This window comes from Drosophila obscura, unplaced genomic scaffold, assembly GCF_018151105.1.
Source record: "Drosophila obscura isolate BZ-5 IFL unplaced genomic scaffold, ASM1815110v1 contig_194, whole genome shotgun sequence".
Classification (NCBI taxonomy): domain Eukaryota; kingdom Metazoa; phylum Arthropoda; class Insecta; order Diptera; family Drosophilidae; genus Drosophila; species Drosophila obscura.
This window is the reverse complement of record NW_024542783.1, coordinates 846,671-870,370: the sequence shown is the minus strand read 5'-3', so window position 1 is coordinate 870,370 and position 23,700 is coordinate 846,671. Positions and strand designations below refer to the sequence as shown.

Here is a 23,700-nt window from a genome sequence, read left to right as displayed (position 1 = left end):
TTAGTGATTTAAGAGGAAAAGAATTAGTGGTGGATATTATAAGGTAGAGCGAACTATAATCCGAGCATAAGATCCTAAACGGTTCAGGCAAGGAATAATTTGATACACAAAGTGGAAGGGACAAAGGTAAAAGGTTTCTACTAGATCTAAAAGGAATCGTAAAGTTTCAACAAGTCAGGGCTATCTACGTCACCCTTGATCAGGTTGTGCATAAAAATCACACCAAGCATTTTGTTTGGTTACGCAGCCAAATAATCATAGATTATAGCCAGTGGTGCAGCAGTAGAGTAAATCCTTATTATTGTTCGTTGTTTGCACAGCCCACTATTCTAAATTTTCATCAACCTACAAACTCATGCACGCATTCATGCTCCCGCACGGCAGCAGCCTATGCGCCGTTCTCTTTCGCCTCTTCATCTCGTGCCTTTCTTTCTTTCCTTTGCTTTGCTATCACTCTCTCAATCTGTCGCTCTCTCGCTCGCATTCGGCCGCCTGCCCTTTGATTCAGTCTGGACCTAGCAACCACTGCACATTGTCTTGGAATCGAGCTATTCAATCTGACACCGTCTTGTACCGACCCCCGCATCAACAATCTGACCCCGTCTTGAATCCAGCTAACTCTCCAACCGACTCGTCATCAACCTAACTCGAACCCTTCGCTATTGTTAAGTTACAAATACTTAGCGAAACAAGACCGCTCAGCTTGGTGGCTTAATTCAGAATGTTTATTGAATATCTTTTGGTTCTTATCCTAGGGTACAATCGTTCTTATGTATAACGGAGAGCGAGAGTTCTCCCACGCATTATATGAAAAGAGTACCACCGCATAAGTATTAGTGCGCGTGGTCTCTGCCTGAGTCTAATGGAAATGCATGATCAGCGTTAAGGGGCTTTTGAGAGCCTCAGTGTTAGGGCGTTTGGGTTGTGCCTGAGTTCGGGTAAATGCCTGCTCAGCAGTTTTGGTAGCTGACCGATCTGCGTTCAAGTCGTAGATCGTTGCTGTGCAAAAGGAATGCGTAACATAAACATAAGTTGTTTACGTCACTGCTCATATGTACGCGCTTATATATGTATTTATATATATAACAGAGTGTTACATAAGTACATGCATGGGTTCACTACACTATCCCTTTGACTCTGTATCGCCTTCTATACTGTTTATAACAATAAACCATATTTAATCTGAACAACCATCGTCTCGTAAATAAACATATCGTAAAACTACGCTAGTGAAAAAGCTCGCTAGCCCAACACATTTTTCTACGAGTAACTAAGGTTGGAAAGTTGATTAAAACCAATCTACGAGGGTAAGATGGCAGTCTCACACAAAAGTTTTTCTGGACTGATTCTATAAGGTCCTGGTGTATTTCAAACTTTTTAGGAATAACGGATAACTTAGATATACCAGGGACCGTAAATAATGATTATTTTTTATTTTTTTTTTCGAAAAAATCATCCACTTAAAGTAGCCGCACAGAAGAATTAAATAGACCTATAGTCTGCTCTAAGCAAACTATGCAAATCCACAAAAAAAATTTTAAAATTTTCAGTTTTTAGGATAATCATTATTGATAATAATTATTTTTATTAATTATAATTAATGATTATCCATAATAATTATGTTTGAGCAAAAAAAATAAAACTCAAAAATAATGATTAAACTTTGAGTTTTATTTTTTCGCTCAAATATAAAACTCAAAGTTAAATAATGAAAAAATCATTGGAAGCTGAGAAAATATTGATACATATCCTTACTAATTAAGTCAAGACGAACGCATAAAACATGTTTTTCAATAAAAAAAAAAATTTCTTATATTTTTATGAAAATATGTATACATTTTTAGGATTTTGAGGTAGAGCCAAGATGGCCTTGTATTTGTGCTTCTTAACTATATAAAGCAAAAAAAGAAATAATGTATAGGCCCAATTGGCCTATTAATTATTTCGTATAAATCAAAAACATGGCACACAAATAAAAATACGTACATGATTATTAAATTGTGGTAAAGCTTGCTTGCTTTGTACATGCATTCATTTCCGAACTGGTTGCTAGTAGAAGCTTCCCTCGCCATACATAAGCTTGCATAGATATTGAGCGAAAATATAGGCGGAGAATCTTAGTAGTTGCAGAGCTTTAACAAACATTCAAAATTGTAAACAAAATGTGCGGTCGAACTGCCAGAAAGCTTTTAATGTTATGCACAAAATTTTGGCTCTAGATGAGCTTATCATGATCGTATTCTAGCTTGCAGTAAGAGCACGCCTGGATTCTGGAAGTGCTTTACTATGCCTTCCAATGCAAGAGATGATCTACAGGGTGCGCCTCTTACCGGAGTCTTTGCAAAAACTTCTTTTTGTAAAATTAAACAAATAAATCAATTAAAAAAAAAAAATTATATATATAAATTATTAAAAAAAATTTCCTTAAAACATGTTTTATGCGTTCCGTAAGGATATGTATCAATATTTTCTCAGCTTCCAATGATTTTTTCATTATTTAACTTTGAGTTTTATATTTGAGCGAAAAAATAAAACTCAAAGTTTAATCATTATTTTTGAGTTTTATTTTTTTTGCTCAAACATAATTATTATGGATAATCATTAATAATAATAAAAAAAATAATTATTATCAATAATAATTATCCCAAAAACTTAAAAAAAAATGATTATTGTGTGATTTTTAAATTGTAGCTTATAATGATTACGGTCCCTGAGATATACTCTACAATTTTTTGAATCAGACTTTCTACCTTTCTTATATAGCGGAATAATAAAAGATTACTTCCAGATTGGGGCGAAGCATGAAGAGTTAATGGATAGGGTGAATAATTTAAGTAGGGGTCCACACAGAGCGTCATCAGGGCCTGGTGAAAACACCTGCTTAACTAGTCGAAGATCATGAAGCAGTGAGCTTTCATTTAAAAAGTGGCTGGAAATGCCGTTCGACCTTTTTAAACTATTAGGATACGGCTGACCAGAGTAGCTTTTATGAGAATAGGTTGTTTGTAAAAATTTGGCAAAAAGATCGGCAGTTGCCTGATCATTGTTTGCCGAAATATTATGAAATGATAGCGAGGATGGATTTGCGGACGTACTACGCTTACTATTTACGAAGCTGTAAAACTGTTTAAAGTCTTGTGAAAATCGTATCCTGCATCGAGATAGGTAATTTTTATAGTATTGAGCGTTAAGAACGGAGAAATTTGACCGAGCTATTACATAGCGAGAGAAAGAAGAGCGAGAACCAACTTCTCGAAATTTTTTATAAAGTCTTCATTTTAAGTTTATGAGACTGAATTCCTCTTTGGTAAACCAAGGATGCTTCCCAGATCTAACCGGACAAGAAAGTGGGACACAAGAATCAAACGAGAAGGAACGAGTAATTGGCGAGTCTCTTGCTGGAGGAGGTGGGGAATGCAACTGAAAATTAATTTCTTCATTCTGGCTAATATTATGTTCCGAACAGTGTTAAGTATATTGTAAAAAATGTATGTGCCTTTCATAACGTCAGTGCACACGTACAGAGCGGACCAATCAAAATCCCTAATGAGGTTATTAAGTTTCGTAAACTCGGCTATACGAAGTCAGCGGACACGTTCAGATAGCGTTCCCGTTCGATCCAAACAGAGAGGAAGTTATTTTTTTGGATGGGTAGAAGTAGAGGTGGAAGATAAGGGTGGAGATGGAGACCCAGTCTGACTACTAGGAAGAGTTATGGGGGGCCTATTCTGTTTCTTAGCCTTAAACTCTTTAACCACCAAATGCTCCGGCCAAAACTTGGCGGAAGAAATGGTTCAAAGGAAGATATCTCCCTGGCGTAAGAAAAGTTAAATTTTTCCACTTTTAAGTCGACGGCTTTTATTTTACTTTGTATAAAAGCGGTTAGCGGTGTGGGGTCAGGGGCTAGCCAACTGACTGACATAGTTCGCTCCTCGTCTGGTCGAAACGCCCGCAGACAAACATGGTATGCTCCGCGTCCTCTGTTCCGCAGCCGCACCATCTGCAATGTGGCGAAACTTCGTGCCCGGATCTAAAGAAGTACTGGCCGAAGCAGCCGTGTCCGCTGAGGAGTTGCGTGGTGTAGAAGTTCACAGTGCCTGCGCTCCTGCGGGTCCATCTTTTTAAGTCCGGGATGAGACGGTGGGTCCACCGGCCGTTGTCCGAGCTGTCCCAGCGACTTTGCCAGACACTGAGGCTCTCCTTACTTGCCTGCTCTCGCGCCGCCTTCCGTTCGGCTCCTGCTCGAATGGCCAATGCTACGTTCTTCTCCTCAACGACCAGAAAATCGATGGGGAGAACTCCTGCTATAACCAGCGTGACGTCGACTGATATAGTTCGAAATCCACACAATATTCGCAGCGCGCAAAGCCGATGTATCGACTTGACGACCCTGGCTTAGATGGCGATTTTTATGGCGTCCGCCCATACTGCTGCAGCGTACGTTATGGCTGAACGAACAACGCTGGTCAGCAATAACCTTCTCTCCTGCTTCGGTCCACGGGTGTTTAGTAGCAGGCGAAATAGGGCTCGGCATGTGTTGGTGCTGGTGCTCAGGTGCTTCCGGAAGCAGACCCTGGTGTCGATTATGATCGCCTAGGTAGCGGATGGCTCGCTTCGACTCTATTGTCTGGTCTCCTATTCGGACGTGCGCAGTCCCACAGTTGATCGAGTTCTGACCAACACTGCCTCCGTTTTTTGAGCAGCTAGCTCCAGCCCCGCAGACAGAAGCCAGTCTGCTATCATCTGTATGGCCACGTTGCAGGTTTCTTCTGCCGCTTTCAAATGTTTGGGCACCACTGAAAGGGCTACGTCGTCCGCGTAGCACGTGAGCTGACAACCGGCTGGTCAAGTCAACACAAGTTAAGCAATTGCTGTAATCATAATATTTATACCCGTACTCAAAAAAGAGTTAAGCGGTATATTGTATTTGTGGTAAAAGTGGATGTGTGCAACGCAGAGAAGGAAACGTTTCTGACCCCATAAAGTATATAGTCTTGATCAGCATCACTAGCCGAGTCGATATAGCCATGTCTGTCTGTCCATCCGTCTGTCCGTCTGTCTCGATGAGCCTAGATCTTAGAGACTATAAAAGCTAGAGAAACCAGATATTACACTGCTACAAATGTATTTAAAATTTTCGCCCCGCGCCCTTCCGCCCCCACAAAGGACGAAAATCTGTGGCAGGCACAATTTTAGAGATACGATAAAACGCAGTATCGTAGAGAATACCCATATCTACCAGATTGCCGAATCTGAATCAGATCGGATTATAATTATAGCTAGAATAAAGAAATAAATTTTCAGTTGCATCCCCTCCTCCACAAGCAAGAGATCCGTTACATATTCCCTTTCTCGCTCGCACACTCTGTCTCGTTCAGTGCGCGAGAATACGCTAGCGGAGAAGATGTAGAATATAAATGGTACATGTATAATCAACATGTTAGATGTAGAACATACATTGTAGATGTAGATAGCATATGTAGCAAAAAAAATGTAAAAATTTAAAATGGTTTAAAATTCTACATAAATCATAGCCTCAAAATGTATATACTGACGGAGTACGGGTATACAAGTAGAGTCGCATCCCCAGAAGTGACTCACACGTTCCTCTCGTTTCTTCTTCTCTTTTTTCTTAAAGCCTAGTACTCAGATCCAAAAACTGTTTGCAAGCAAACAAATGTCATATATTCTTCGAGCGGCAAGTGGTGTGACCAGAGGTATGCATACATTCCGAACGGTTAAACTGCTCACACCGCAGCTTGGTTTTGTTTAAAGTTATTAAAATGCACTTCTTCGGCTGGGGGCGCTCTTCCCCAGGCTTATCCTGGGCTCCCCAACATTTTATTGGCAAGGTAATGTGTCTGACTATCAGCAGCAGCAGATGGCGACGCCTCCCGTGCCGGACACCGTGAAGAAAACAATTTTGAAAACAATATTTGTTTTATATTCATGAAAATTAATAAAAATAATAAATTATAATATCCATATAATTGTCCTTTATATAATGCCGCATTAATTAGATTCTATTTGTCTTCATTATTAAAATATTTCATTTGGTTTTTTGTTCTTTTATTGCAATGTTTGCTTCGTGTTTGCTGGCAAAAGATATCAAATTGATATCTTTTTCGAGGTGGGTCGAAACATACCAAAAAACAAGCAAATACTTCTGATACTTTTCCAGTATATACCGACCTTTTTGTTTTTTGATCTGAGTACTGCCTTCCGTACAGAGCCTAGAAAACAGTTTTTGCCGTAAAACATTTCTTATCGGTTTCATACGAATATCAACCCTGATTCTGTTCGCTAGGTGTTTTTTTCGATCTGAGTACTAGGCTTTAAGTGATCATACACATCCATCGATATATTCAGTTATCACAAAAAATTATCGGCTTACCAATATTCAATATATAAAGAAAACATCAATTTTGATCCTAAGCTTAAATAATAACTTTTCCAACATATATCAATAAGCAAATATAGATATTTCTGGGAAATCAGTGGATCGATCGATGGCGGCCACTATTCATAAAAAGCACTTCTTTGCATGGAGAAAATGAAAAAAAAATGATTAGCCGGTCTGTCTCTGGCTGGCGGAGGCGGGGGAACCAACAGAAAATTAATTTGTTCATCCTGGCTATAATTCTGATCCGATCTGATTCAGATTCGGCAATCTGGTAGATATGGGCATTCTCTACGAACTGCCTCTTATCGTATCTTTAAAATTGTGCCTGCCACAGATTTTCGTCCTTTGTATGGTCGGAAGGGGGCGGGTCAATATTTTAAAATACACTCGTTACATTGTGACATCACATGAGTCTGGAAACAAAATTTGGTTGCTCTAGCTTTTATAGTCTCTGAGATCCAGGCGCTCAACAAAATGGACAGACGGACATGTCTATATCGACTCGGCTATTGATGCTGATCAAGAATATATATACTTTATACTTTCCTTCTCTGCGTTGCAAACATCCACTTTTACCACAAATCTAATATACCCCTTAACACTTTTTTGAGTACGGGTATAAAAATCTTTTCCACCAGAACAAGGCAAGGGTGCAGTCATGTGCAGTTTCCATTGTGAAAATCCATGAATTGGGCTACGATATTGCTCAACCCTAATCTATGGATTTAGTGACTATTTCTGGTTTCCAAACCTGAAGAAATGGCTCGGCGGAAAAATATTTGAGTCCAACGATGAAGTCATCTCAGAAAAAATGCCTATATTGACAACATCAACAAATCCTATTTTTCGAAGTTTTAATGTGTGTTTGTGTGTGTGTGTGTGATTTGGTATGCATACGGTACATAAACAGTTTACAAATTTGTCGTCGCAACTAGAACTTGAACCAGTTGGACTGCGGAGAGGGTTTCCTACGTCGAGCAAATGAGGGTCTGAAAACACGGCGACAGCCTCTGTTGATTGCAGTTGTAGAGAATGAGTGAACAGGCAGTGATGGTACTGTTTCTGATACTGATTTTATTGAACAAACTTAATTTCTATTTATAGGTAACAAAAAGTACAGAAAGTGCTGAGTCTGGTAAGAATATGGTAAAGGCAATTAGAATTAATATTGAATTAATTTGGATTTAATATGATATTGAGTTATTGGGCAATTGTGATAGTCAGCAATTGCACCAGTGTTTTTTCCCTCTGAAGAGCGATCGCATCGTTGGCAGAAATTGCTGCAGAAGCGGTTATTATTGACTCAGCTACAATGCTTTGTCGTTTTTTATTATGTCTCCCGTTACATGGGTCGACCTGACTTATTCGATAAGTGTATATGATGTAATATTAATTAATGCATAAATATGCGACTGAACATTCTCCCGGCTGTTGAACTGGTGTTCAACCATCGCCCAAGACGACTGAAAAGCGGCGTGGAATAGGGATCGGGGGTGATGATCCGCTTGGCTCTGCTTGGTTGATTGTTGACGGCCTTGGGTTCCATGATTGATACTTCTTGCGGATAATGAACGCAATAATCAATAGCATTGATATTGCTAGGGCAGCATAAGTAGCGATTTGATGATGCTGCACTGTGTTGAGATGGTGTGGCAGCCTTTGTTGATTGATTGCCACTAATTGCAAGCGTAAATGTTCCAATTCTTGAAGATAGTCTGATGTCTGGTTCTCCAATTGTACAGTTGCTGGCGAAGGGGGTGTCGTTGGTAAGCGTATGTCCCCAAATCGAGTGTAGGTTGATTTGACTTCACTGATTGTTGTGCTGAAGGTACTGATGCTTATTTCTGTATTGCGAGCGGTGCATCCAGGTGACAATGAGAGCAAGCCAGTTCCTTCCAGTTGTATGGTTGACGGAGACCCGCTGCAAACTGCCTGAAGTCTCATTGTAGAGTGTGTTCCAAAAATCCATTTATTTGCTTGCTGAGTTTTGGACCACACCATGTCCACCTTCGTGTGGGTCACTTCACATAAAGGTGCTGTTTTATTGTTAAACAACTGAAACTAACAGCGATTGTCGACATTGAAGAATTGATCTCGGTGAGTGTTCACAGTGATTATGGTCGTTTTGAGATTGAGCAAGCTCCAACTTGTTGAGTCCCAGACCGGAATCGGCATGATACTGACAACTTCGAGCTGAACTGTTGAAACTAACGGTAGTGTCACCTTGAAAATGACGTGTGTGGCAGTCAGTGTTCCTTCGGCTCGCATGAGCCTGTATAATTGTATCACATTTTGTGTTGTGACAGGCAGCATTTGATCAGCTGGCAAGTGATCCCGGATTTGGCCTAGTTAATTGCTCAGGAGATACTAGCGTTGGGCTTATTGTCCGATGGTGAATGCCGATTAATACGTCAGATATGTCAGACTGTATACGTTGAAGACTCGTTCTCAGCAGAGTTAGTTGTGCTGTGAGCCCTAGGTATGACTGAATTAGATGATCGCCGTGATATGTTCCTCTTTCTCGGCTGATGGTTGCCACTTGTTGTTCCAATACCTTTAGGCGGTTGTCCATGGCTGACTTATCCTTCCTGATCACGTTCATTGTGGAGTCGACAATTGACGTTTGATTTCGTAGTAGATGTAGCAGAAAGTCTTCGTTGTTTTGTACCTTTTCGATTACTTTGGCCATTTTCTCAGCATATGTAGAGTCAAGTACACCGAAAAGCTGGTGTGCCACGTTTCCTACTATATCCAGCGGTGATCTGCGTTGTCGAGAGTCCTTCATTAGCATATTTCCTGTTTGTAGTTCTTTGTACAAATGTTGAAAGTGTTGAAATATGGAGTTGCACGCTGGAACATTTTTTAGTTCAGGGCACGTGTGTCTTAGTTCGGACATTCCGGCTGACATGACTTAAATATCCTTCCAATATGGATCCAAGTCGTAGTATATAATCATGGTCCATTCGGAAGTGGTCATTCTTGAGGTTCCAGGTTTCTCATAGAATATTCCAGGCTTGTTTGCAAATTGCGTCACATTTATTGATTGTGAAAATGCTAATGGCAGCATGAGAAGTAACACTAGCAATGTGTATGTTAGTGTAGGTAATGATAACCTTTTTCGCTGTGTTGGTGGCTCCTCTGTTTCCGCAATGTCTTGAATAGCTTTTTTGGAGCGTTTTGTTGCTACCTCCTCTGAGAATAATGGGGCGAGACGACTGATGGGGCGTTTGTATACGCCGGACGATGTTTTGACATCAACCACTCGTACATGGTTGTCTTGCCCAGGATAAGTTTTGATGATGCGACCCATTGTCCACTTCATTACTGGAAGGTTGTCTTCCTTCACCAAAACTAATAATCCTTCGGTCACGTTTGGAGCGGTGGTTTTCCCTTTATGCCGAGTTTGTAGTTCGTGGAGGTATTCCGTAGACCATTGTTTCCAAAATGCATGTTTTAAGCGTGAAACCAATTCCCAGCGCTTAACCAGAGTTTTCTCTTGACGATCAGTGTTGACGTCAGGTGCTGCGGTCAAAGGTTCACCGATCAGGAAATTCCCTGGAGTAAGCGCACTTGTATCCGTTGGATCATTTGACATTGGAGTTATGGGTCGGAAGTTGAGAATTGCCTCAATTTCGATTATGACTGTGTTCAGCTCCTCAAACGTCAAGGATGCTGTTTCTGTGGTTGTAAATAACAGCCTTTTCGCTGATTTTACCGCAGCTTCCCAGAGGCGATTCCTTAGCAGACCACGGGAATCTTTTGTGTGATCAGAGCATGTGCCTCGCAACAAATTTCTTCTTCGCAAACAACAATCTTGTGGAATTGAAAGAAGCAATAGTTGTAGCGAAAAGTTGACACATCCCGCGTCTGATCACGAATCCAGTGCACAAGAACGCATGTGGATTTTAAATTCATTACCCTCTGGGAAGCCATCGTTTGGCGGATGTCAAGGATGCTGTTAATCGCCAAACGATGGGGCCTTTTCGCTAAATATTGCTTTGCATTTCGCCAGCATTAAGGAATAGGCGTCCTTGCGTGACTCTTTGTGCTGGAAGATTGCCCATGATCTGGTGCATCAGCTTTGGTCTGGCTCTGGTGCATCTAATACAGCTATGTATGATGCTTCTAGCCATCGTCTTGTCGTTGATAATCCAATATTGTTGTCTTTGTCCTATGTTGGCACCCAATTCACATTTTCCTCATGAAGTTCTCGAATAGTCGTTTTGACTATTGGGTCGTTGTACGGTAGCCGTAGCTTCTTCTAGTCTTCCACCAACTCGGATGAGTTCATCATCTCCTAGTATGGGAGATAACGAAATGATCGAACTCTTTTTATCCACTCTTTTATATCGTTTAAACTGTTTTAAATCCGCTTTCAACTCAACTTGTTGAATCGTTCGGTGGATCATAGTGCGAGCACGCCTTAGTTCTCCTGCGCAAGGTGTCGTTGCAGGTGCTCTATTAGTTTTCTAGCAGAAGCGAAACATGTACGCTACAATACGTTGTAGTTTGTTGAACGAGTTGCTATGTCTGCATGTGTATAACTCTTCTCCAAAAGAGCTAGATGCGATTGGCAAGCTGACATGCTTAGCCTTTCTCTCGAGATTGCTGGGCTCAATGATGGGTGGTTTTGTCCATTTATCTCCTGATCCGTTCAAGAATAATAGTCCGTATAGCCATAGACTATGATCACTTAGCTTGCTTGCTAGGATTCCTCTTGAAAGAACATCTGCTGCGTTGTTGGCTGATGAAACATGACGCCATTGTAATTGGTTAGTCAATGTCTAGATTTTGGCGATTCGATTTGCCACGAAGGTGTGGTATGTGGACGCCGATGCGTTAATCCCGGACAGTACAACGGAGGAATCAGTCCAGAAGCTTCCTGATACTGTGTCAAGATTCATATGGAGATCCCTTCTAACACGATTGGTGAGTTCGGCACCTAAAACTGCAGCGCACAGCTCTAGACGTGGTTGGGATTGTTTGGAGGTGGGTGCTACTCGAGACTTTGAGCATAATAGTCGTACAGAGACCTGATTGTTTTTGTAGGTGGCTCGTACGGATACTGCCGCGCCATAGGCTTGTTCCGATGCCTGTACAAAGGTATGGGTGACTGGCACTTTTCCATCATATACGTGCCGAGGAATCTCCATTGAGTTTAATGATTGTAGGTCCTCCCGGTACTCCTTCCATTCGTTTTGGAGTTGTAATGGCAGTTCATCGTCCCAATCGAGTTTAATCTCCCACAGCTGTTGCATAAATATTTTTGCCTTGACTATCACTGGGGCAAAGAGACCCAGTGGGTCAAAGATTTGTGCCAATTCTGAGCACACGACCCTTTTGGTGATGTGTGTTGCTTGGCTTTTTGTGGTTCGTCCTCGCAGTTGGTCTTGTTCTGGCATCCAAATGAGACCCAGCGTTTTCACGCTGTATTGCTCTAATGTTTCACCTAGTTTGACGTTGACAACGTCCTCTTTAGGGATTCCTTGCAAGAGCTGGTCGTTGTTGGAGCAATATTTTATTAAGTTATTGTTGAATTTGTATCGCTTCCTGAATGGTATCCGCGCCACTGAGACAGTCGTCCACATAGAAATCGGTCTTCAATGCAGCAGATCCAATAGGTAATCTGTTTTGGCTCCGAGTTGCCAAATGATCCACACATTTCGTTGCCAGGAATGGAGCAGATGTGGTCCCATATGTGACTGTTTTTAAGCGATAGTACCTGATATCTTCAGATGGATTGTTTCTCCATACTATCATCTGATGAAATTGATCCTCGGGATTTATCCACACTTGTCGGTACATTTTCTCGATGACCGCTGTGAATACGTACTTATGTATACGAAAACGTAGTAGAATGGACATTAGTTCACTCTGAACTATGGGTCCGGCATGCAGAATGTCGTTTAGAGACTTTCCGCTTGTTGATTTACATGATGCATCAAAAACGACTCGTAACTTTCTGCTGGTGCTCTCAGGTTTGAGTACACACTGGTTTGGTATGAAGTAGTATCTCTCCGGCACTTGTGTCGCTGGGACCATCTTCATGTGACCAAGTCCTTCATATTCATTCATGAATTCCACATAGCCTTTCCAGGTGTCTGGTGAAATCCGTCGATCTAATGCCAGGAATCTTTTCGTTGCAGTTTCCAAAGACCCCCCAGGGCTGAAGAGTGTTCGGAAAATGGGAGTTTTACTATCAACATGCCATCCGATGCTGTTTGTAAATTCTCTATAAAGTGAGCTTCGCAATGTTCTTCGATTGGCGTGCGTGGTTTTTCGTCCGTTTCTAAGTTGTCCAGAGTCCAGAATTTTCCATTAGCTCGTTGAGTCCAATTGCACAAATGGATGAGGAGTTGTGTGCAGACCTGATTTTTCCTGCCACAATCCATCCCAATTTTGTATTTTGCAGCAACGGGCCTCCTGAATTTGGCTGTTGTTGATCTGGGAGTAGTAGCGAATAATAGTGCTCTGCTCCGATGAGTATGTCGACTTTTCCCGGTCTATAGAAATCCGGATCTGCCAGTGGGCTATTGTTTGGTATGTTCAAGTTCATTTCATCGAGTGCCTGCGCTGGTTGATCAGCTAGTACGGTATTAGTATCTGAGGTAGTACGAATGCTTCAATTCTTTGCGTAAATCCGCCGTGAACGGATTTTATTAGAATATTTACTCTTGCTCTGCTGGTCTTTGACTGACCTCCAATTCCTTCGATGCGTAATGTTCTATCATTAAGTTTTACTGATTACATTTTACATTGATGCCAATCGTTCAAAGATCAGGTTGATCTGTGATCCTGAATCCATCAAAGCTCTGAAATTGGCTCTCTGTCGATTGTTTGCTTCTACTGCTACTTTTGCTGTAGCTAACAGGTTGTAATTATTGTTACTTGGTGCGCCAACCGTCGGTGCACTTGGTTCTATACTTACGCCCGACCTGGGCATGCATTTGTTTTGTGGCTTGTTTTAAAAAAGTTGACACATAATTTCTGCTTTTGTACCCAATTTAGTCGGTCTGATGGTGATTTGGAGCGAAACTCATCGGATCTGTAGAGCCAATGGCTTGCCTTCTTGCAGAATGAGCAGAGAGGCGTCCTCGATTTTCCAGTGTTTACTGTTGCACATGTTGTGCCTTTTGGCTCTTTCCTTGACATTTGTGTCTTTTTGACTGTTCCTAGAAATCGAACTCTTTGTTCTAGGAACTGAAGCATTGTGTCCAAGGCCTGTATTTCCTTTGAGCTTCCCAATGATTGCTCGTACAAGGCTCTGTTATTGACATCCAGCTTATTTTTGATGATGGATCCCAGGATATATTGATGCCCAATCCCTTTAGTGATGCCAGGGATTCGATAGTTGTAACGTACAACTAATTTAGGAAGCGGTTCAGTACCGTGCTAGCGACGTCTCTGGGATTGTTGTATGTATCAATCAGAATTTCCCAGGCGCTCACATAATCTTCTTCCTTTAGATCGGATCAATCTTTCTGCCTCTCCAGTTACGGTTGTTTTTAGATACCACATCTTCCGCACTGTGGGCATTTTTTTTTCATGTATCATACATGAGAACAGGTCATAGAACTGGGACCATTTTAGTATGTCCCCATCAAACTTGGGAATGTTGATGCGTGGAAGCAGCACGTCATTATTGTTTGATGTGGCTGGTTTTGCCAATGCTCTTTGTACCTCTTTTTCCAGGGTCAGGTAGCCTTTCATGTTGTATCCTCCTTCCTCTGGGTTATCATATTCCTCGTGGATAGTAAAATGGACTTCTTGTGCTTGAGTCCATAGTGATTTTATCAAATCACTTGAAGTACGTCCTCCCGCCTCTGAGAATTGTCCCAAAATGCGTTTTATTGACTCTACTATGGCATTTTGTCGGCGACATAGTGCAGGCAATTTGCTGTAAGCCTCCGTGGTGACAGCGTGTTCCTCCTTGTGGGAATCCATTTCGCCTCTTACTTATACTTTGACCCGTTGGGAGTATTTTATTCGCTTTGCAGCTGAATACGCTCCTATTCGCAACCGATGTTGGTCAAAGTATAAGTACAGACGACGTACTGGATGGAGGTTTCGTGCTGGTGAAACGCACTTGTGATCTTGATATTATTAATCGTTGATCTTGTGGCTGATGATCTGAAAGTGACAGATCTGCCAATTTGTTCTACTTATTGGTAGGAGATTCTACCGCTTGTTGCCAGTTTATGTTGAAAAGTCCTGGTGATTTCTTCAGTGTGATCTGCAGGTTTTCCTGCGTCGGGGTCACCGAATGTTAATGTGTGTTTGTGTGATTTGGTATGCATACGGTACATAAACCGTTTACACATTTGTCGTCGCAACTAGAACTTGAACCAGTTGGACTGCGGAGAAGGTTTCCTACGTCGAGCAAATGAGGGTCTGAAGACACGGCGACAGCCTCTGATGATTGCAGTTGTAGAGAATGAATGAACAGGCAGTGATGGTACTGTTTCTGATACTGATTTTATTCAACAAACTTAAATTCTATTTATAGGTAAAAAAAGGTACAGAAAGTGCTGAGTCTAGTAAGAATATGGTAAAATGGAATTGGAATTAATATTGAATTAATTTGGATTTAATATAATATTGTGTTATTGGGCAATTGTGATAGTCAGCAATTGCACCAGTGTTTTTGACCTCTGAAGAGCGATCGCATCGTTGGCAGAAATTGCTGCAGAAGCGGTTATTGTTGACTCAGCTACAATGCTTTGTCGTTTGTTATTATGTCTCCCGTTACATGGGTCGACCTGACTTATTCGATAGGTGTATATTATGTAATAATAATTAATGCATAAATATGCGACTGAACACGAAGGGATACAAAAATATGAGAAATTCCGGACAAAGTATATAGAATTAAAAAGAATATGTAGACAAATAAAAAAGAATAATAAAAAAAAAGTAGATCTTAGATAGGTCGGGAAAGCGGAAATCCTCTGATAGGATTCGCATTTCACTCACGATTTCTGTGGCACCCCTGTATATAAGTTTTTAATATGGACTATACTTAAAACTTTTAGAACATATTATTGTCAATATGTATGGGAAAGCTCTTCCATTTTAGTACTGAAACTCTCCGGTCAAATATAATGCAATATTTAACTCTGTCTAAAAATTAAAATTAAAGGGCAATTTTCGGTGCACGAGGGTGGTCTTATAAATATCAGACCTTATCCCATATCGTGCGCGTCAAACAAAGCAATGTACTCGGCAACTCTAGCAGTTGTCTGGCAACTCTCCGTGCCTGGCATCAATCAGCTGTTCAATCAAAACAGATATCTGAATGTTAGGGTAAACTTAATAAAAATGCTTTTAGCGAGACTGTTGGCCATAGAAGAACTACGGAGAACAACACGAAGAATACAAACCTTGCAGCGTAGGCTTCTCAGATGCGCATCGGACTCCTTTTCACGTTCAGACGATACGAATGTGGTTTTTGTGATTGTCTTCTCAAACTACTGCTAATTTGGTTCATTACAATTATCAGTTTTCGGTATAATGATTGCTTCTATTTGTGCTGCCATGGGTTTGCGCTTAGCCGAACAGGGGTTTTTGACATAAATGCATGGCAGAAATGGTTTGTTAGTTTTGTTTTGGCATTTTGATGCGATACAAGGTGGCAGTATAACTACAAATGACTACAAATGTTTTCACAATTTGCACAAAAAGTATGCACACGTTTGACGTAAAGGAAAATTTACAGCAATGAGCTATTTTTTGTAATGCTTAATTAAAGAAAAACAGAATGCTTTCCATATAATTAATATTAAATATCTTGCTCCGAATTCGGCTTAAAAAAGGTGGCATTACTGTATTAACTTCGAAAGTCCGAATCACCCTAGGTGACCACCGCGGACGCCAGCGGACTCATTTGTGAGTATGGGTATAAAAAACCTAAGAACATATAAACCAAGTGTTGGGATCTTTAGTTTCTCAATTTAGATTTCGGGCGTCCAGTTATACTCCTTAAAAGTCCCCGCAAATTACAAATAACTTTTAGTTCGTACCCTGGACAGATTGAAGCTTACCTCAGCCTAGAATGGGATTTCACAAGCTTAACATTAAAAATAGTCGTTAAGGTGTGTTAACTCAACGTGCATATCGTCGAAGATAACGCTGTAAACAGGCACCATTTGGCAACACTATTCCTCGTTTGCTGTCAAATTTTTTTTGAGCACGGGATAGTGTCAGATCGTCTACATGTTGTTCAGCAACGACCAAGACGTTTCCATGAACTGATTAAAGCGGTAAGAGAAAATTTTTGGACGTTGTACCAAAATCATCAAAGGGCCATTTTTACACCAGGTCCTCCAGATTTTACGCCTACGTTCTTATTATTATAGGTTGCCACTAAGCCTTATTTCATTGACGAGCTCGACGTAAATATTCGTGCCGAAATCTTCGCTATACCCTCGAGAAGCTCGAAAAAATTAATGGGTAAATCAGCAAAAAGGGAACATGGAGTTGTTTTAAAAAATTAGTCGGAATAAATTTTAAAAGACCAAATTAAATAAAAATACCTCATCCATAATCAACCGTCAACGACTACAGACGTATTTTTGTATCGCTCCGCGGTGAAAATCAATTAAATCAATTAATCGCGATTAATCATAAATTAAATTCGCGAAAAAAAAGCGCTCGGGGTAGGCATGGGTACTAGCGATCGTGCTGCCCATGAATACCATCCAATCGAGTAATAAAGACTAATAGAAATAATAGAAAAGAACAAGTGTCAACGTTTAAGAGCACCAGCTCGGTAAAGAGCACAAGCTCTGTAAGCAAAGCCAAAATGAGCCAAGCCCGGCAACAACAACAACAAGACGAGCGTCGGCTCTCGCAAGCAAAAAACAACGCGTACTTCTCTATACGCTCGCCAAACGCAGCAGTACCAACAAAAACTGCATCACTGCAAGTGAACGAGGAGAGAGCACGCTCTCTCTCCCCTGCATTGCAAAGTGGGTCATGGAGTGCTCAGTGCCCATCCCCCGACTCGTACTGCCTAACCAGCGATTTGCTAATATCGACAACAACTAGTACAATGCCCTCGCTCAAAACTGTGTCTTCGACCACAACAACGACAACAACCACAACAACAACCACTGCAATTGCTCAGCGCCCGATACTGTCGACCCACTGCGACAAGCCCCAACTCTCCCAACCAATAAGTTCAAAAAATGCTAACGGAGCGTTAATTCAGACTGGGCTCGATCGCTATGTGCAAATCAAAAGAAAATTGAGCCCACAAAATGTGAAGAACAACAATGCAGCTAAAATAACTAAAATAACCGAGAACACTATGCCACATAAGGCACTAGCAAACAATAGATTTGCGATACTAAGTGTCCCAAATGAAGATGAGATCACCCAAACACCCAAGGCCAAAAAATTAAGAGCGCCACCTATTTATGTTCGACAGGCAAATTGTGCTGAACTGGTCAAAAAAATAACTGATACAATTGGCGCAAACACATTCTATGTCACGTACATAAAAAGAGGTAATATAAATGAAACAAAAATACAAGTCAATGACGAACAAAACTATCGATCAGTTGCGAAATACCTCGAAAATGAAAAAATGAATTACTACACCTACCAACTTAAAAGTAGCAAAGGATTACAAGTGGTTATCAAAGGAATCGAACCAACAGTCCCAATCAATGAGATAATAGATGGACTTAACGATAAGAGCTTCGAAGTCAAAATGGCAATGAACATAATAAATAGAAACAAAATTCCCCAGCCAATGTTCAAAGTAGAACTGACACCTGAAAGTATGCATATAAGTAAAAATGAAGTTCACCCAATATACAAGCTTCAATACCTACTGCACCGTAGGATCACCGTTGAGGAACCACACAAACGAAATGGACCGGTCCAATGCACAAATTGCCAGGAATATGGACACACGAAAACCTATTGCACTCTACGGGCAGTCTGCGTTGCCTGTGGTGATGTTCATCTCACTGAGGCCTGCCCCGTAAATAAGGAGGACCCATCTGCCAAAAAATGTAGCAACTGTGGGGGAAACCATACTGCCAACTATAGAGGTTGTCCTGTCTATAAAGAATTGAAAAATCGCCTAAACCAACAAATAACTGCAGCTCGTAACCCGGTCGTCCGACAAAACTTAACATATATACCATCAACTACGACTCCAGGAGTTTCTTTTGCTCAGGCGTTAAGTTACAACAACGTGTCCTACGCCTCAGTCTCTAAGCCGACACTTCAACCAACCACAGCTGGAATAATGCAGCATCAGGCATCAAATCAGATCCCAGAAATCTCTGCCCAACATACCCCTGCTAATCCATCCCAATTGCCTAGTGGAATTGAGTCAATGCTGGTAACTATAACAAATACAATGGTAGCAATACAACAAACGATGCAGGAGCTTATGCGCAACCAAAATCTCCTCCTGGAGCTCCTAATCAAACAGAAATCTGTTTAAATGTCCTGTCTAAATATATGTTTCTGGAATGCAAATGGCATTTCTCAGCACAAATGCGAGCTCTTACAGTTCCTCGCTCAACACGACATTGACGCCATGCTCATATCAGAGACTCACCTAACAAATAAAAACTATTTTCACCTCAATGGCTATAACTTCTATGCGACAAATCATCCCGATGGTAAGGCACATGGAGGTACTGGCGTTCTGATCAAGAATCGCATTAGGCATTATCCATTGCCTTCGTTTGCTACACCTTATCTACTGGCAACAGCAATTCATATTGAAATTCAGAGCGGCTACCTAAACCTAGCCGCAGTATACTGCCCACCACGTTTCTGCATTTCCGAAACAGAATTTGTAGCATTCTTCGACCTACTAGGTAACCGATTTATAGCAGCTGGTGACTACAATGCCAAGCACACCCATTGGGGATCTAGACTTACCAACCCGAAAGGAAGACAACTATATAACGCTATAATAACCCCCCGAAACAAGCTAGACTTTATCTCTCCGGGCAAGCCCACATATTGGCCCACAGATCCAAACAAGCAACCCGACTTGATTGATTTTGCAGTTACACGAAGGGTGCTGCAAGCTCAGATTAATGTAGATCACTTAACAGATCTATCATCGGATCACTCGCCCATTCTACTTCACCTTTACGACCATCCACAGCATTCGGAACGCCCACACTTTCTAACTTCTAGCAAAACAGATTGGCTCAAATACAGGAAGTACATAAGCTCTCATATTGATAGCTGCCCAAACATTAATTGTAAAGATGACATTGATAGGTCAGTCGAAGCATTGGTTTCCTCAATGTCACTGGCGGCAAAACACTCAACACCAATATTAGCATCTAATAAACATTCCAACAGCAGTCGTATTTCTAGGCACATTGAAGTGCTGCTACGCGATAAAAGAAGGCTTCGCCGAGAGTGGCAAGCACACAGATCACCTGCATCGAAAGAGCGGCTAAAAATAGCCAACCACCTACTACGCAGAGCCCTAGAAGATGAAAAAAACCGAGCTCAAATATCCTATATGGAGCAACTCTCCCCAACTAGCAAACGATTCCCACTGTGGAAAGCAAAATCAGGCGTATGCCCACCAATCGAGAGTGAATCACCTTTGCGTACACAAACAGGAGAGTGGGCTCGCAGCAACAAAGAGAAGGCAAATACATTTGCCGTCCATCTAGAAAACGTCTTCAAACCGCACCCAGCAACGAATAGCTTAGTGCTGCCACCAACCAACAATCCCGAAACTACTCCGCCTATCATATTCCAATCAGGAGAAATCACAAGGGTCATTAAAGACCAAATCTCAAAGCAAAAGAAAGCTCCGGGCCACGATTTCATCTCTCCTAAAATGATCATAGAATTGCCGAGCTGTGCAGTGTATTTTCTTACTATGATATTCAACACATGAGAATGGGGCTATTATCCTCAAGAATGGAGGAAATCAGTCATCACAATGATCCATAAAGCCGGAAAAGACAAGTCCAAGCCATCATCATATAGACCTATCAGCCTACTGCCTTGCCTATCAAAGATATTTGAAAAGCTGCTCCTGAATCGTATCAAACAACACCTACACATCAACGGTGCCATCCCGACTCACCAATTTGGATTTCGCGAAAAACACGGAACCATTGAACAAGTAAACCGTATAACCTCTGAGATACGAAATGCATTTAAACGGGAGTATTGCTCCGCGTTTTCTGGAATTCGCACAGCTTCGACCGGTTTGGTTAGATGGCTTAACCACAAATCAAAATATTACTTCCACAGAACACCATGGAATAATGGAGTCATACCTACACAAAGAAGTTTCGCAGTACGATGCAAAGATTTCCTCTCTGAATATCATCCAATTGAAGCTGGTGTACCGCAAGGCAGCGTGCTTGGACCGACACTGTATATCATATTCACAGCAGATCTACCGACAAACAGCCTAACAACAACTTCGACATTTGCTGATGATACTGCCATATTAAGTCGCTCCAAGTGCCCAAGAAGGGCCACGGATCACTTATCATCTCATCTCGTGGCCTTAGAAAAATGGCTAGCAGACTGGCGGATACATGTAAACGAGCAAAAGTGCAAGCATGTCACCTTCACCTTAAACCAGGGCTCGGCACCCATACAGTGAAGTGCGCTTGTGTGCGTAGCTAAAACACGAAGATGCCTACGCCGAAACCGGTTTCTTGCTTTACACTGCACGAATCTATTTGTGGTTGATGCTGCAATTATTTCGTGTTGAAACTTTCAAGGAAAACAAAAGTTTAAAGCAAAATAATACAAAAAATTGAGTAAAATTATAAAAAAGAAACGTAAATAAAATAATAATAAAATAATAACAAAACCATAACAAAATAATAATACAAAAATAATATTTGCAATTCGCTAGTCTTTTGTTCGCTTCAGCTTTAATAAATAGGCTTATCTCTTCCGTCATACGTGTGATGTTTCGTGGAGATAATGAAAGGTTCCGGCAAAGTTTTAAAGTGCATTGCTTTTAGTTCCAAAAGAGCTTAGAACATCACACATAAGGTTTTTAAAAAATATCCCATCGGTGAAGGGGCGGATTGCTTAGCTAAAGCTAGTGCAATTGTAAAAGAGGCTTTTTTTAAGCTAGGCTGTCATTATCTTCCGCTACAAATAATAGAAAATATTTGGCCTGCAATTCCAAAACTTTTTGGACATGATCAATCCCCTTATTAGTTATAATCAATATGGTTTAAATTGTAATGTCTTTCAATGACATATAAATTACAGCGGTACGCAACACAATCGCAAATTGTGCATTGGATCGCCATCCATATTTGGACAGAAATTTGTTTTCCCAATTCCCATCGAACATTTTTTGTCTCAGTGTATATTTCAGTAGTTGCGTAGCGTGGTCTCACATTGATGACGGCTGATCAGCAACTGATGCCATTTTCGTTCTGTATCTGGTGTGAAAACGAGACAACAAGTGCCGAAGTCGCATTGCCGAAGCCATACGAAGCGCCGCTGCTTTTTTATACTGTCGGTGTACCGGCAGCGCAGCAGCAGCGCCTTGTCCCGCACCCATGGGATAGGGCCGTGCCGAGCCCTGCCTTAAACAGACAAACTTGCCCTCCATTATGTCTGAACAATATCAACATTCCACAAACCACCGAAGTAACATACCTTGGTGTTCATCTGGATAGAAGGCTTACTTGGCATAAGCACATCGAAGCGAAGAGAAATCTACTTAAATTTAAAGCTAGTAATCTACATTGGCTAATAAACACCCGTTCACCACTAAAACTGGAGTACAAAGTACTTTTGTACAATGCAGTTCTCAAACCTATCTGGACATACGGCTCCGAGCTATGGGGAAATGCTTGCGTTAGTAATTTAGAAATAATCCAGAGAGCTCAATCGAAGATACTAAGAACTATTACTGGGGCACCATGGTACATACGGAATGAAAATATCCATAAAGACTTAAATGTAGGATCAGTTAAAGATGAAATTGCCAAAGTGAAAGCAAAGTACCAGGCCAAGCTTCAAGCCCATCCTAATAGACTTGCGCAGTCTTTAACTTGGCACACTAGCCATACACGACTCCGGCGAAGAGACCTTCCCACCCAGCAATAATACTTAGCTAGGGACGTACTCTAAGTAATTAAGTGTAAATAATTAAATAAATATATTAGGCTAAGATTTGTATACTTGTCGTAAGTCTCTAATAGGGAAGATTCGATAAATAAAATCCCGTAATAATAAAAAAAAAAAAAAAACCTTATATTTGTAAATAGCTTGTTTAAAACTATTCAATGTTTACATGAGTTCATAAAAGATAGTAAGTTTTTTACCTTGTTTTTTTATTTTTTTTTATAGGCTATCATTGATTCTCCAGACAAACAATTAACACTGAACGAAATTTATAACTGGTTTCAAAATACCTTTTGTTACTTTCGTCGTAACGCAGCTACTTGGAAGGTAATTATATATATGTACATATGTATATGACCATATGTTTAAATGTTCTGTGTCAAAGTAAATTAAAGAGGAATCTATTTTAATAAAAGTACATACATAATATTTATTACATACATATGTATGTATTTATTTGTATGTATTTTTGATGCGGACGTCTTTTGAATTGATTTGGATGTATTTTAAATATTTGAAATAATCTTGTAACTGTAAATACTCGAAAGCTACAGGTATATTTATACCTGGTACTCAAAGATACACATATGATCATAATAATAGGTACACTTTGAAAATATTAAGTTTGCGTATAGGTACTTTTTTGAGTCTTGCCGGAGACGCAGTTTTTTTTTACATAGGTTAAGCATAGGGACCCAGAGGTGGCAAAAAGTTGTCTCTGATTCATGTGCGTCTATTCGATATATTCGATTGCCTTTGCGCTTAACAGCACATTTTTGCAGAATAATCGAATTTTTTATAAATTTTGAAAATACGATAAAACCGGAAAGTCAGAATTTATCGAGTGTTTTACTTTGATAGCCTTTTTTCCACCACTAGGGCCCTATGCTCATAGCTATATGATATTAGACTTAGACAATTTTGCTGCATAGAGAGGGATAGCACTAGAAAAAAAATGCAACATTATTGTTCGTAGCCGTCTCTAGACACGTCTAATAGCTTTTAGTAGAACAACTGAGGCACTACTTGACAAACAATAATGTTTTCCAGCAGAACACAGACGCCAAGCCAGCAAAATTGTATCCGCAAAGTAAAATTTTCGATAAATTCTTTCCCAGCTCAAATGGACAGCCATATAGTTCTCTCGCTCTGACTGCAGGCATTTCCCATAAGCCCATCTTTACTTT

At 40.7% G+C, this 23,700-nt stretch overlaps 1 protein-coding gene across 22 annotated transcripts in view; it reads left to right on the top strand.

The window, feature by feature from the left end:
• Positions 1-23,700, top strand: part of LOC111075397 (forkhead box protein P1) — a 345,608-nt gene that overhangs the window by 155,988 nt on the left and 165,920 nt on the right. For 19 of the 22 annotated variants that reach the window (XR_005967931.1, XR_005967933.1, XR_005967932.1 and 16 more), the window contains one exon: positions 22,739-22,840. The exons of 2 other annotated variants lie outside the window; for them this stretch is intronic. Coding sequence is in view for 15 of the 20 variants with exons in the window: in XM_041593682.1 (XP_041449616.1) it covers positions 22,739-22,840 (102 nt within the window). In the remaining 5 variants the exon portion in view is untranslated. Of the gene's footprint in view, positions 1-22,738; positions 22,841-23,700 lie in introns of those variants that run through there. One more of the 22 variants, XM_041593688.1, reaches the window with a different exon arrangement.